Here is a 15086-nt window from a genome sequence, read left to right as displayed (position 1 = left end):
CGGGTTCGGTTCGGATAATCCTCATAACCCGATATACCATAAACCAAGATCCATTCGGAATTTATGCCGGGTTCGGATCGGTTCGGATTCATTTTTATCTGATCGGATTCAGTTCGGGTTTCGGGTTCGGTTTATTTGCCCAGCCCTAAATTTGATGGTGCTGTGAATTTAGAGAAAGAGAGAATTGGTTGTTCTCCTTATTCCATAGATATGTACATATATATATATGGATACAAAGCTAGGGTTTCTGAACCCTTTAGAACATGAGCTTATGGGCCTATGATGGACATCCACATAACTATTCATAACACTCCCCCTTGGATGTCTATTATACAAAAATATTTTCTAAAGCGTATAAGATGATGCCTCATTAAAAATCTTACCAGGAAAATCCAGTGGGAAAAACCGTGGTGAAGGGAAAAAGACTGCAGCACGCATCTACTCCCCCAGATGAGAACATAAATTGAGATATCTTATAGGAGACAATCCAGTGTGATGAATTAACTCCTTCGTTTTGGGCTTGGACCGGTTCACTTCTCTTGGCAGATTTGACACTCCTCACTGAAACTTGAATGTTTTGATGACCGTAAGACGAAATGACTCCAAACTACTTGGAAATAGAAGCTAACATCCATATCTAACTTTAGGAACTGGTCTGGCTCTGGTAATATGGAAATATTAAGCGATATTTTGAATATCATACGATATTAGGTATTCTGAGACAGCTTCTACATGTCCCACGAAAACAACCATATCTCAAGTTTTATCATCTGGTATGATTTGATTCAAATTCGAGATGAAAGTAGACTCAACGATCTTTCTATGGACATCAATTTTATAATTTAATTCCATCTATAAGGTCTCCTTTGATTGTAAAAATTCCGACCTTAGATTCTGTCTCGCAACTGGAATGTGTTCATGTCTTGATTCTTTTTCAAGCATGATTGATCTTGATCATTCTGTTCTACTTCTCTAAATCTCGAAAAGTAATTTGGAAGATTGATAACATTCCTCTCTAGGTGTATCATTTGCGTGTTCTTTGTTGCCTCGTTAAAACCTTAACATAGAAAACCCAATGGGACAAAACCAATGATAAGAAAAAAGTGTGCAACCACACACATCATCATATTCTCCCCCTGGAAGCATCATCTTCGGGAGATGTATCCTCATAATATATATCATCATTTTAGGAATTGCTATAAGCATATCCTTGGTGAATAAAATCGTCTCTTGTTGGATAATCTCTTAGACCACAAGATTTTTTGTCCATAACATACTTTCACACAAAATGTCATATTTTGGTCTATTTGGATTCCATGTCCAAATTTCCTTTTATAGACAATCTTTTAAACTTTGATAGTGTGCATACTTGTACATAAGAGTTATTCTCTTTCTTCTTATAAAATTTACTAGTATGACCACTCTTATTGTCATTTGAAATCAAATCTTTCAATCATGTTAGAAATCATTAAATTTCGAACCATGGTACTTCATGACCAAAAATTATTTCCTTTATATGTTTAATACACTCGCGTGGTAATGTTCTCAAGAACTAGCACTTACTTCTTCTAGCAATCCAAATTCTTATGAGATTTACTACTTATTTCAGTTTATGTACTTTTGAATCATTGACATAATTGTCATTTTCAAGTGGCTTTCAATTTTTGCCAGACTAAAGAAACTTGAAAATTGATGCTTCTACCACATGATGATGTGTTTCTTTATAATCAATTGTAGGTCTTTGTCACAATCCTTGTTACAACATCACATCTTATGATTTCATCATCGCATCTATTTCACATAAAGACCTATTTATGTGCCACTTGTTTTACACTTCAGGTGTATGGACTACTTGTCCAAATACTCTTCTCTTTCGAAGATATTTAATCCCACATCTATTTCTTATTTCAATATTGGCCAATCATTTCTTTTTGTGTGTACATTTTTCAATATATGGTTTATGATCCTCATTCTCATCAACTTCTAAATTACATGCATATTCACGACGTCGATTTGATATCGGTTCCATATTGTTCAAACATGACATAGCCATTTGAGATTTCTTTATTCTCAGGTACCTGAATATCTCTTCTCGAGATCCTTAATATGTCATTCCTCGATTCTACCATTTTCATTCATGCTCCTTTTCTTTTTCGAAGATTATTATATTTGGAACCGAATGGTCTATCACGCTTTAGGCGTTCTTTAGACTCACTAGCAGTTTGATATTTGTCCTTTTGGGACATCCATTTTAACTGGAGCATCTACAGCTGATACTTGTGATTTAATCACTTTCTTATGGTTAGTAAATGAGTCTGGCAACTCATATGCTAATCTTTGTAATAGAATTATCTCTATACATTCATTTTGGACTTCTATTTACGCTCTTTAGTCCGATGATCAATGATAATTCATTCAACTCATTTATTTTTCAGCTGTTTTTTTTCCCTTAATGTTGGATAGACTAACTTTTGAGTCTTTAAATAAATATTATATCAACGGAAATTATATCCAACATATTCGTAACCTCCTTTGAGGTCTCATCTTTTATAGTGTGGTGGAGAAGAAACTACAACTTTTCTAAATTTTCTAGATGAGAATCTTTGGTTCCTGACCCAAAACCAATTTATTGGAGAGAGTTTTTAATTACTCTTTGGCATTATGCGAATCAATGCTGCTGCATCTTAAATATGAACATTAGCTACAAGATGTTCATCATGTATCCACATATGCATAAAATAATCATCAAAGGCTTGTTATTTCACCAGTATTACCAATTAGTCTCGCAAACATCAGGTTGCGGATCTATGACAAGGATACATACGACCTTCTTGTCGATGGATATGGGGAATGAACAGTCCACCAGTGGGTGATTAAGCCCACTAACAGCTCTTTGTATAAATAGAATCCAAATCTTTTTGACTGGCGAAACTGTATTCTTATATTGCTTGTAAGCAAGCAGCATATCACATATCATTCGTAAGAATCTTCTCGTTCTTCAACGAATGTCCATATGATTATCTTTCGCACCATTACTAAACCGGGATGGCATAACCAATTTGCCAAACGTTACACTTTCGGTAAACTTCTGGTTTACTATTTCATTTATCTCCATTTTCTAATCATTGTGTAGTACAATACATTAAGAAGATGTAGGCACTTTCTTGATTATACTTTTTAAGAAATATTTCTGATTTAAAATAAATTTAACATTTCTTTCGCTTAGTGTCTCAGATTTATACGGAGTTAGTTTATGAAGGATTCATGAATCTCATCTTAGTAAAACATAATTTCTAGATGTTTCACTTAATATAAAATGTGAGATTATTTAACTCTTCTCCTCGAGATGATACTACTACATGTTTATCACTCTCGAATGAATCTCATTTTTGAATCAACAACATACCCTATTCAGGTTTTGTATTCTTTCATAGATCCTTCTTACTTTGAGACTTATGAGAATGTAATACATTAAAGATTTCAAATCACTTTTTTTTTATGTGTAGTGATATTTATGCACTCTTCTGGAGTATTCATATATATCCTCTTCTTGAACATTTTATAAGTTCTATATTACCTTGTATTGTACTCACATTAGTTTTTTTCATCTTTAAATGATTGAATCATATCTCTTCTTTATTACCATTTTTATTTTCTCAAATTCGAGTGAGAGTATGAGTTTTAAAAAGAAACTCTTTGGATTTTGACCTTATTTATATCCACATTCACATCTACAACCACTTTTATATCCACTTTCTTGACCATTGTTGATTTTCTTTCTCAATATAAAATGTCAGATTCTCTATAAGAGAATGATCATAATCAACTAGACGTGATTTATAATCTTAGATCAGTAGCTCATTATTTTAATTTATTTTATTGGTCTAAAGGAGACAAAATATAATTATTAACTTCTTTAATCTCTTTTCTCAATCTTGTGTCTACTAGACAATTACTTGTATGAAAAATATTTTTTTCCACAATATATGCATCATTAAAATTTCTTCGAGAAATTTTACTTTTAGGCTCAAGATACAACATAGCGGAGATATATGACTCAAATTTTGGTAATCTCTAGATGCAAAATAAATAATGAGATTTAGGTAATCACATTCACGTGATCATACCTTTCTGTGGATTGTTTTCCAAAAGTTATGGATCTTTTAAACTGAAGCCTTAAACTTAAAACTCTCATATATAAAATATGATCATAAAACTATCGCAAAATATAGAGATATACATTATCATAAACATTTTGTTATAATAAATAAATAAATAATACTTCTATGGTAATTTATTTTTACCAGATTTCTACTATTGTGCCAATAATCATCTCTATGTCAACTAGTTTTCAATTAAGCATTCAAATAAAAATCAGGTGACATGCTAAAATTCATTTACCTTATCAGACTTTAGTTGACTATAAATTGATGTTAAGCACAAAAATAATAATACTTATATCGTTAAATAGATGTGACACCCGTCACCTCCAATCCGGAGAACAGCGGACCACCAACAATATCTCGTATAATAAAAGCCCATATACCCAATTACACTCTCCCAAAGCCCAAATAAAAATCCGATAAAAAGTCCAGTAGCACAAATCCGTCCAAATATCATATACTCGTCAGTCTCACCTGCAAGGGGGTAAATGAGGGGGGTGAGTAACAGGGGAGTCACTCAGTGAGGTATGAGATACTAAACCCGAAGTCCATGGACCCGGACAGAATACTCCGAATAAATATAATTTAATCCTAACACGTTGCAAACACGGTATCTAAAGTACCCAGAGATCAAACAAACTGCCCACTAACAGGCCAAAAACACCACCGAATATGAGCTCGGTAACACACGCCCGTAGACGATTTATCGACCTCCCCGCCTTGGCACAACAGGTCGACTACGCTGTGCCGCGGCAAACACCACACCCAATGTACTGTCTCCAACCGATACACCCATGGTCGGTTTTCATCCAAATCACATCAATATACTATATATATATTATCAATTATAAATGAACAAGTATTGTTGAACCATCTATAGCCTAGTTCCAGTTTAAGCAAAGAAACTACAAACTAAACAAACAATAACGGACTCAATTTCACGCAGACGGAAACACATTAGAAATAAATTATACTTATTCGTGGTACTAAGCCGTGTAAGAGAAGCTCGAGAAAAGACCCTCACCTTAGCTAATATCGAAGATGGGTAGAAAAATGTGCGGAAACCGATGTGTACACAAGACCCTGTCTTGGCTTTAATATAAATTACTTTCCAAGCAAATTAACCCAAAAGATCATGATTTGTTCCTGCGCATGGCACATTAGGGTTTAAGTTCCCAGGATTGCTTGCGCTACAAGAAAGATAAGATGTACCTCTTAATTTTCAAAACCCAAGCTCACGGTAATATCTAGACTACGGAGAGTCATACTTCATCTCCTTGGACATGGCTTGCTCCAATTTATGATCACGTCTTCTCTCCGTCTAGGTATGTAACTACCACAAGCACTGCCAACAAAAATTAATATCCCAAGGCTTGTCTCTGTTGATTACAACTACGGTCTTTGTTGGTGATAATAACATGACGTACCAATGTGAAAGCACATGAGCGAATGTGGTGATCGATAGTGAGTGACGGCGGTGGTGCAAGAAAGAGAGAGATCGTGATCTTCCTCGCTCAGATCTCTACGGTGGTGGCTTACGTTGTATTGTGGGAGTTATCTTAAGTTAGATAAACATAAAGTTTGTTAACGATATATTGTGTAAATCTCCTGAGATGTAGGAGATAGGATACGCTTCACGTATAAATATGAGTTGCCTTTGAGCTTAATAAACGAGCAAGTTTGATAACCAATTCTACATGGTATCAGAGCCTATTTACATTACTTTTCAAATCTAAAAGCATACGTGTTGTGCTTAATCTGCGACAAGAGACTCTTGTTCTTGTTGCAATCTAATGGAGAAAGATTCTTCATCTCTAGTTACTGGTGGCGAGAAGAAAGAGGTTGCTTCTCCTTCACCACACGTGCTGTACAGCTCCGATAATCCAGGAGCCGTTATTACTTCAGTTAAGCTTAATGGTGAAAACTATAATGAATGGTCCGTTGAGATGTTGAATGCTCTGCAAGCAAAACGAAAGACAAGCTTCATCAATGGAACCATCAAGAAACCAGCAAGCGGAGATGACAACTTTGAGAATTGGATGACGGTCAACTCCATGATCATTGGGTGGTTGCGAGCTTCTATTGAACCGAAGATAAGATCCACGGTTACGTTTGTCTCTGAAGCTTCTCAAATGTGGCTAGATCTGAAACAAAGATTCTCTGTTAAGAATAAGGTCCGGTTGCATCAGATCAAGGCTCAGGTGGCCTCGTGTAGGCAAGATGGGCAGCCCGTCCTTGATTACTTTGGACGACTGAGTACTCTCTGGGAAGAATATGCAATCTACAGACCAATTCCCTCTTGTTCGTGTGGAGCGGCTTCAGATATATCAAAGGAGAGAGAAGAAGACAAAGTTCATGAGTTTTTGCTTGGTCTTGATGACTCACGCTTTGGAGGGTTGTGTACTACTCTGATTGGTCTTGATCCGTTACCAGCTCTTGGAGAAGTCTATTCCCGGGTTGTACGAGAAGAACAACGACTTGGTTCTGCTCGGACTCGTGAACAGCAACATGATGCTGTTGGTTTTGTTGCGCGAACAACTGATGCTGCTAGATCAGATACTATTCTGCGACCACGTGATCGATCTGTGATTTGCTCTCACTGTGGACGGAGCGGACACGAGAAGAAGGATTGATGGCAACTAGTAGGCTATCCAGAATGGTGGACTGAACGTAACAAAACAAGTTCTCGAGGAAAAGGACGTGTTGCTGGGTCGTTCGGAAAAAGTCATGGGTCTGCTGTTGCTGCGCATGCTACTACTTCAAATCCATCTGCCTCTACCTCATTACCAGACTTCTCAGCAGAACAATTGCAGACTCTCGCTCAACTTATCCACGACAAGTCTACCAACAAGGACAAGCTCTCTGGTAAGCCGACTCATGGGAATGTGATACTCGAAACAGGAGTGTCACATCACATGACCGGAGTTCTTTCCTTGTTAACAGATATTGTTGATATCCCACCTTGTGCTGTTGGGTTTGCTGATGGAAGCAAAACTTTTGATTTAAGCAAAGGACTTTTTAGACTCACAGACACTGTCTCTTTGACTAACGTGCTCTATGTGCCATCTCTTAGTTGCATGTTGATTTCTGTTGCAAAGATTCTGAAGCAAACAAATTGTTTTGCAACCCTTACTGATACTATCTGCTTACTGCAGGACCGTTTTACGAAGACTTTGATTGGAGCCGGTGAAGAGCGTGATGGGGTATACTTCTTTACGGATGTTGTGACAGCGAAGGTTCATCGAGTTGATGCTGCAACAAGTCAGGCTCTATGGCATCAACGTCTCGGACATCCAAGTTTTTCAGTGTTTTCGGCTTTACCTATGATTTCTGGTTCCTCTGGTTCTGTTAGTCAGCATTCTTGTGATGTGTGTTTTAAAGCTAAACAAACTCGTGAAGTCTTTCATGACAGCATTAATAAAACTGTTGACTGTTTCTCTCTTATACACTGCGATGTTTGGGGTCCTTATAGAGTTCCTTCTACATGTGGAGCTGTCTATTTTCTGACAATTATTGATGACTTCTCCCGTTCAGTTTGGACGTATCTCATGTTAGCAAAGTCTGAAGTTCGTTCTGTTCTTACAAACTTCCTCACATACACCGAAAAACAATTTGGAAAGAGTGTGAAAATAGTTCGAAGTGACAATGGAACCGAATTCATGTGCCTCTCTTCTCTTTTCCGCGAACGTGGCATCATTCATCAGACATCATGTGTGGGAACTCCACAGTAAAATGGACGAGTGGAGCGCAAACATAGGCATATCCTCAATGTGTCTCGCGCCTTGCTGTTTCAAGCGAGTCTACCTATCAAGTTTTGGGGAGAGGTAGTCCTCACTGCGGCCTACTTGATCAATAGGACACCTACCAATATACGCAAAGGACGATCGCCGTACGAGTTGCTTCACAGAGTGAAACCTGATTATGGTCATCTCTGCGTTTTTGGCTCTGCGTGCTACACTCATCGAGCTTCACGAGACAAGGATAAGTTTGGACCTCGTAGTCGCCTTGGTATATTTATGGGGTATCCTTTCGGCAAAAAGGGTTGGAGAGTTTATGATGCTGATAATGATGAGTTTATCATCTCTCGGGACGTTGTCTTTCGTGAGGACGTCTTCCCTTACGCTAAGATATTGCCTTCACCGACATTACTTCCTTCACAAGTCATTACCGTTGATGAAGATTGGGAGATTCCGGTGACGGCTGTCGAAGACAGGGGGAGCTCTGTTTCTTCTTCATTGCTTGTACCAGACGTTACAGAAGGTCCCAGTGCAGTGACTACTGAAACTGTTGCTCACACACCACCTGCAGTTGACGTTACTGATCTGTCTCAGCCGGAGATACAGGAGAATATTATACCACCTCCACTGTCCGTCACGTCACAAACAGAACATAATGTCACACCAGAACCAGAGCCGGTTGCTCCCTCAGGACGAGGACAGCGCGAACGCACTCCGTCTGTGCGACTTACTGACTATGTCACATACAACACTACGGCTGCAAATACCCCTCACGCTCCATGCTCTTCATCCTCCACATCAAAGCCTTTGCAAGCGGTTCAAGGTACGTCGCAATATCCCTTATCTCAGTTTATAGCTGATGCTGACTTTTCCTCAGGACATCAAGCTTACATGGCTGCCATAACGGCTGGAGTTGAGCCAAAACACTTTAAAGAAGCTATTGGTCAAAAGATTTGGGACGATGCGATGTATGTTGAAGTCGATGCCTTGGAGGAACAAGGTACATGGGACATCACAGATCTCCCTCCCGGCAAAGAGGCTATTGATAGTCAATGGGTTTATAAAATAAAATATAATCCTGATGGGACGATTCTGCGTCACAAAGCTCGAGTGGTTGGTAATGGGCGCAAGCAGGTCGCGGGGAAGGATTATAATGAAACCTTCGCCCCAGTGGTGAAGATGACTACCATTCGTTCTTTACTTCGCATTGCTGCTGCTAAACAGTGGGAGATTTATCAAATGGACGTTAACAACACCTTTCTCCATGGTGACTTAGAGGAGGAGGTCTATATGAAATTACCACCGGGGTTTCGTCACACACATCCTGGCAAGGTCTGTCGTTTGAAGAAGTCCTTATATGGCCTTAAACAAGCGCCTAGGTATTGGTTCAAAAAGCTCTCAGATGCTTTGTTCAGGTTTGGTTTCACACAAGCCTATGATGACTATTCCTTGTTTTCATATACGAAGAAGGGACTGGAGATTCGAGTCCTTATATATGTGGATGATCTTTTGATTTGTGGGAATGATGCGTATATGATACAGAAGTTCAAAGATTATCTTGGTCGTTGTTTCTCAATGAAGGATCTAGGCAAACTACGATACTTCTTGGGGATTGAGGTTAGTCGTGGACCAAATGGCATTTTTCTTTCTCAGCGAAAATACGCGTTGGATATTGTTTCGGATACAGAGAATCTCAGTGAAGTGCCAGCTTTAACGCCGCTAGAACAGAATCATCGTCTTGCTACTGTGGAGAGTCCAGCGTTTGATGATCCACAAAAGTATCGTCGACTTGTGGGACGTTTGATTTATCTTATGCATACACGTCCAGAACTTAGCTATGCGGTTCATATCTTGACACAATTTATGAAGAAACCAAAGCAAGCTCACTGGGATGCTGCTACACGAGTTGTTCGTTTCTTGAGAGGCACGGTTGGGTATGGTGTCTTTCTCTCATCTGATACGGACCTTACATTGACAGTCTACTGTGATTCAGATTGGTCTTCGTGCCCCATTACGCGACGTTCCCTGAGCGCTTCTGTTGTCATGCTCGGTGGTTCGCCGATATCTTGGAAGACCAAGAAGCAGCGCACAGTTTCACATTCTTCCGCTGAGGCCGAGTACAGGTCGATGGCCACTGCATTAAGAGAAATCAAATGGCTTCGCAAATTGTTAACAGAATTGGGAGTCAAACAACAAGAACCTACACGCTTCTTCTGTGATAGTCAAGCGGCCATCTATATTGCTGCTAATCCGGTCTTTCATGAACGCACGAAACATATCGAAAATGATTGTCATTCGGTCAGGGATGCGGTTCGTGATGGCATTATTGTTACTAAACACATCACGACAGATACGCAGATCGCTGATGTCTTAACAAAAGCTCTAGGCAAGGCTCAGTTCCATACGTTAGCATCCAAGTTGGGTGTCACTCCTTTGGACCCTCCAACTTGAAGGGGAGTATTGTGGGAGTTATCTTAAGTTAGATAAACATAAAGTTTGTTAACGATATATTGTGTAAATCTCCTGAGATGTAGGAGATAGGATACACTTCACGTATGTATAAATATGAGTTGCCTTTGAGCTTAATAAACGAGCAATTTTGATAACCAATTCTACACGTTGTCTACGGTAACAAAGACAAGGCTCTCCGGTGACTTGCAAATCTGTGACTAGTCGTGACGGAACGCGACGGCTCCGATGAGAAAGACTACCTCTCTGATGATATACGGTGGCTCCGACAGTAGACGACAACAGTGGCTGCGGTGTAAAGCAAGACGTCACGAGGGAATATGGCTGAAATGGAGATTACGGCTAGGTAAAATAGGGGAAAGGGAGATGCGTACGATGATATATATATATAGCACGGTTTACCCAAAATGAAAAGAGGGTTTAGTTATAATTATTATTTTAATTAAACCAAACCAAACCGGTTTTGATAAACCGGATCGTTACAATAGAAGTGAAACGGAAACTGGAGATATGACATGACGAGAGTCTTTAAAACACCTTTTTCAGCTCTCTTATAATCTCGTGCAAAACAACCTGAGATATTCATAGTTTTTTGCTCAGGAAACATGGCACCTTATACGTTAGACATCAAAACTTTCAAGTCCATATAATTAAATTTTAAGTGTTGACCATACAGACAATTGAGCTTATTACAAAGGAGTTCAAAGCAAAACAATTCAGAGCTTGCATGTCAGACAAAGCTATACGTCAACATTAAGTCAATCAATATTCATATTGTAAAAACACTCAAAAGCATTCAGTCTTAAACTTTGATTAGAAACTAGCAAACAAACAATTTTCTCAGCCGTAAAATCAAATGTGATGACAAAACATTCAATAGCAAAGGACTTTAACTTCATACGTGTTACTTTCCAACATATATGTAACACGTAGACACAAAAGCAAGTTTGTATTATTTCAACTTAACGTGATATTCTACACATGTTAAGAATGATTGTAAACGTGAAAAATCAGTAACGATTATAAGCAATTAATTAATCAAGCTACCAAATTCAAACTTTACACGCTTTAAACCAATAAGAATGTATATTGCAAGGAAGACAATCGTATAAAGAAGACGATGTTAAACAATAATGTGTATTACAAGAAAAGTGCGAAGCAATAATATATACGGCTGAAGTCAAACTTATAAACATACGAATAGCACGTAGTAGAATATGGTATATGGATTAAGTAAAATCAGATCCATACGAATATAATTTCAGAAAAACGATTGAGTTTGAGCTTATAAAGTCGACACTATAATATGGATTCGATAACAAAGCATGAAACTGCAGTTAAATCACAATTTTATTAAAGCAATACTTATCTCCCTCACGTCGAGAATAACACGATAAACCAAACTCCAAATCAATCAAACCAACAACAAACCAGTTAATTATTCTATGTAAATTTCACTATCGTTAAATTCACGATAAAACCAAATAACATCGAAATATATGTGAATGACACGTATCTTAGTAGTGAGTAATGATGTTTTGGAGATGATGAAGTCTGTGAAAAAAAAAACATAATCATGTCTCTGATAATACGTATGGTTTTCAAATAAGAGAGAAAACTTAGCTTTATCAAACGAAGATGATGTGGATCTAGCGTGAGGTGCATCATTGCCGATATTTTTTTTTCTTTGACGCCTAGGGTTAGGTTTTGTGTATTTGGATGTCGGTCAAATGGTTAGAGTTTGGTGCTGATAAGAAAAATAGAGAATTGATTGATCTCCTTGTTCCATAGATAAATACATATATATATATATATGGATACAAAGCTAGGAATATTGAACCCTTTAGAACATGGACTTATGGGCCTACGATAGACATCCACCTGACTATTCAACTTTGTGTGCCCTATATTTTTCACAGTAATCCTCTAGACTATATTTGCGAAGTGATTTTGCCACATGTTCTCTTTACAATCAATTTCACAAAACAAATATGACATGACTACTGAAATTGATGACATGACTTCAAGAAAAATATGACATGGATAATTTCATTTAATGTTGATTTATATTTTTGGCAAACTTATTAGAATATAGTAATAATTCATATACTACATTTAATATTGATATTTCTTTTTGGTAAACTTTTCTTAAATATGGTAATAGCTCATACATCATCTATAAAATAAATATATTCATATATAACGTTTCAAATTTGGAAATATTATTATCTTTGTACAATTTGTATTACTAAATATTTCAAAATTTTCTGCAATTTTGTAAAAATTTAAATATCTAATCTAAAAAAATAGTAAAATCTATAATATTTAATGAAATTTATTTTTAAATATAAGTTAGATTTAAAAAAAAAATTCTTAAACACCTAGTATAATTATTGTATTTCAAGTCCGAAATTATACAAACTCCAAAAAGATTATTTTATTCCTGTTTTCGGTAACAGCGAACCGCCATCCAATCCCGCGCTTCCAAAACGGAAAGAAAAACATAAGTAAAATTACAAAGGATAAAAGAATCTTTGAGCTAGTCGAGAACAGAATATTCCGGTAATCATCACGGCGAAGCGCAACCGTGACGAGAAAAACCCAGCCGAGACCTATCTCTATCAAATTCAAACAAGAACCCTTGCTGCATCAAATTCCCAATCACCGAGAATCCCACCTTCGGATTCACCGATTGAATCGCCAGACACTGGATATGTTCCTCCGTCTCGATAAAATAATTCCTCGGCGGCGGAACGAACACCGCACCGCCTGCAAATCCGAATTTCAATCTCGGCATCATCTTTTCCGGCTTCAAAACGCCGGAGACGTTAACGCATAGATCGAATCCCGGAGTCAGCTCCGCCGCATTCGGGAGCCTGATCCGTCGTCTCATAGTCGCGACTACCAGTCGATACGCCGGATCAGCCAAAAACGAGAGGGTTGTACCGGAATCCACGACGGTTCCGCCGTTACCTGAACCGTCGATTTCCCAAACGGAAGGATCGATTCGTAATTTCGCACCGTTGACGGAAATCGATTTCAATCGAACGTAGTAAAACGTCGGAGATAACGGATTCGTTAGTAACGGAGTGAAGGAAAGCTTCGAAACGGCGCCGGATCGAACTCCTCCGATGGTGAGGTAACTAGTCGGAGGCGGAGAGAGAGTGAAATCCATTAAGCAATACGAAAACTTGTTACCGAATCGACGGCCCAACTGTGAAGCAAAAGAAATAGGCCCACGGCCCAAGCCCATAACTCCATGGGCTCCATTAAAACTCGTACCCGATACGCTTTGACCCGAGATCCGAAATCCGCATCCGAAAGCGACGCTCTTTAGATTTGCTTCCCTACCGGAGCTAGTCCTCAACGTCGTCGTTTCTGTAGCGAATAGACCGGAGGTTAATGAACCGTCCGCGTAAGCGTACTCGTACGGACACGTGGAATGGAGCCGGGTATGGTTACATTTCGGAGCCGGATTCGGTTTGGGTACGAGTCGACAAGTCGGGTCATAGCAATGAGTCGGAGAGAATGTGGAGGAGTGGCGAGGGAAGAAGGCGGTGGCCGGAGAGTGGAGAGAGCAGTTTCGACAAGCGGAGCATTTCACCCAAACGAGATCGCTTCCGGTATCGGCGATCAGGAGTAGCGACTGAGGCGGTTGGCCGATCCGGAGATCCACGAAGTATTGACCCGACCCGGAAGAAGCGCCGGAGGATACCGGAGATTTGACAAATGGGATGGTCTTACGGCGGAGAGATAGAAAATGGAGACGGCGAGTGTCTAAAGCCAGAGCTTGCGTCGGAGAAGGTAACGGAGATTTACGTAGTAATGGAAGCTTCAGGTACTCGTCATCACTCACGGCGGCGAGATACGCCGGCGGGAGGAGGAGTAGAGAGAGTAAAGAGCAGAGGACGATAAGAGGTAACATTGAGAGAGAGAGAGAGAGAGAGAGAGAGGACGAGTGTACGTGGGGTGTCTGTGTGTTTTAAGAGATGAAGAAGACAGAGCGCGTAGTATACGGTATATTATACGGTTTTGTCAGTATGTATGGTCGAAAATCAAAATGTTAGGACAGTGTAACGTGAAGACTGAAAGATTTCAGTTTCGGGGGCAGCAAAAGAAAGCTTTGGCTTAGCTGTCTAAATGTGTTTTTGTTTTGTTTCTTTGTTCCTTTCTTTCACTTTAAATATCAAAAGCTAATGTTTTAATCTCTATAGAAGTGTAATAATATCATAAATATTAAACAATTTCTCTTTCATTTTATACTCTTTGACGTTTTAGATAATTGTTTTTTACATTATATAATTTTAATGCAAAATTTATACAAAACTATACCTGTGTGAGTGTGACTGTTTATATTATATATTTTATCTTATTATTAGTTATATATAATATTTATTTTAAACAATTGTGTAAAATTAAGAAAAAGAGGAAATGATTAATTTTGTTTTTGAAATTATATTGATTCTTTGTAGTGATTATAATCTTAATCTTAGATCCGTGAATGTATTTCTTTTATTATATATGGTCGGATGATATGGGTGATTATCATGACAATAATTATTACTAATAATTATAAATGTAGATCTTGTTTGGACGTGTAAAGTACTATACCCAAGAAATGGACCCTGTATGTTAGGTGGTGGCAGCAAGTACTTAATTTCGAAAAATGAAAACATGATAATTTTTCTTTATATGATTACATAACAACAAAACCTTG

At 38.3% G+C, this 15086-nt stretch overlaps 1 protein-coding gene across 1 annotated transcript; it reads right to left on the bottom strand.

Annotated features, from left to right (window-relative positions):
- Window positions 1–12781: 12781 nt before the first annotated feature.
- On the bottom strand, window positions 12782–14617 carry LOC106408126 (aspartyl protease family protein 2-like). The gene has a single exon (XM_048762785.1). The coding sequence runs from the start codon at window positions 14292–14294 to the stop codon at window positions 12939–12941; it is 1356 nt and encodes a 451-aa protein (XP_048618742.1). The 5' UTR covers window positions 14295–14617; the 3' UTR covers window positions 12782–12938.
- Between the last annotated feature and the right edge of the window lie 469 nt (window positions 14618–15086).

Source organism: Brassica napus, chromosome C7 (genome assembly GCF_020379485.1).
Source record: "Brassica napus cultivar Da-Ae chromosome C7, Da-Ae, whole genome shotgun sequence".
NCBI classification, from domain to species: Eukaryota; Viridiplantae; Streptophyta; class Magnoliopsida; order Brassicales; family Brassicaceae; genus Brassica; species Brassica napus.
The sequence above is the reverse complement of the archived record's forward strand: the minus strand, read 5'-3'. Positions and strand labels throughout refer to the sequence as shown.

Bases quoted from the DNA above. Each gene is read 5' to 3' on its own strand.
- LOC106408126 (XM_048762785.1), bottom strand. From the start codon at position 14,294: ATGTTACCTCTTATCGTCCTCTGCTCTTTACTCTCTCTACTCCTCCTC.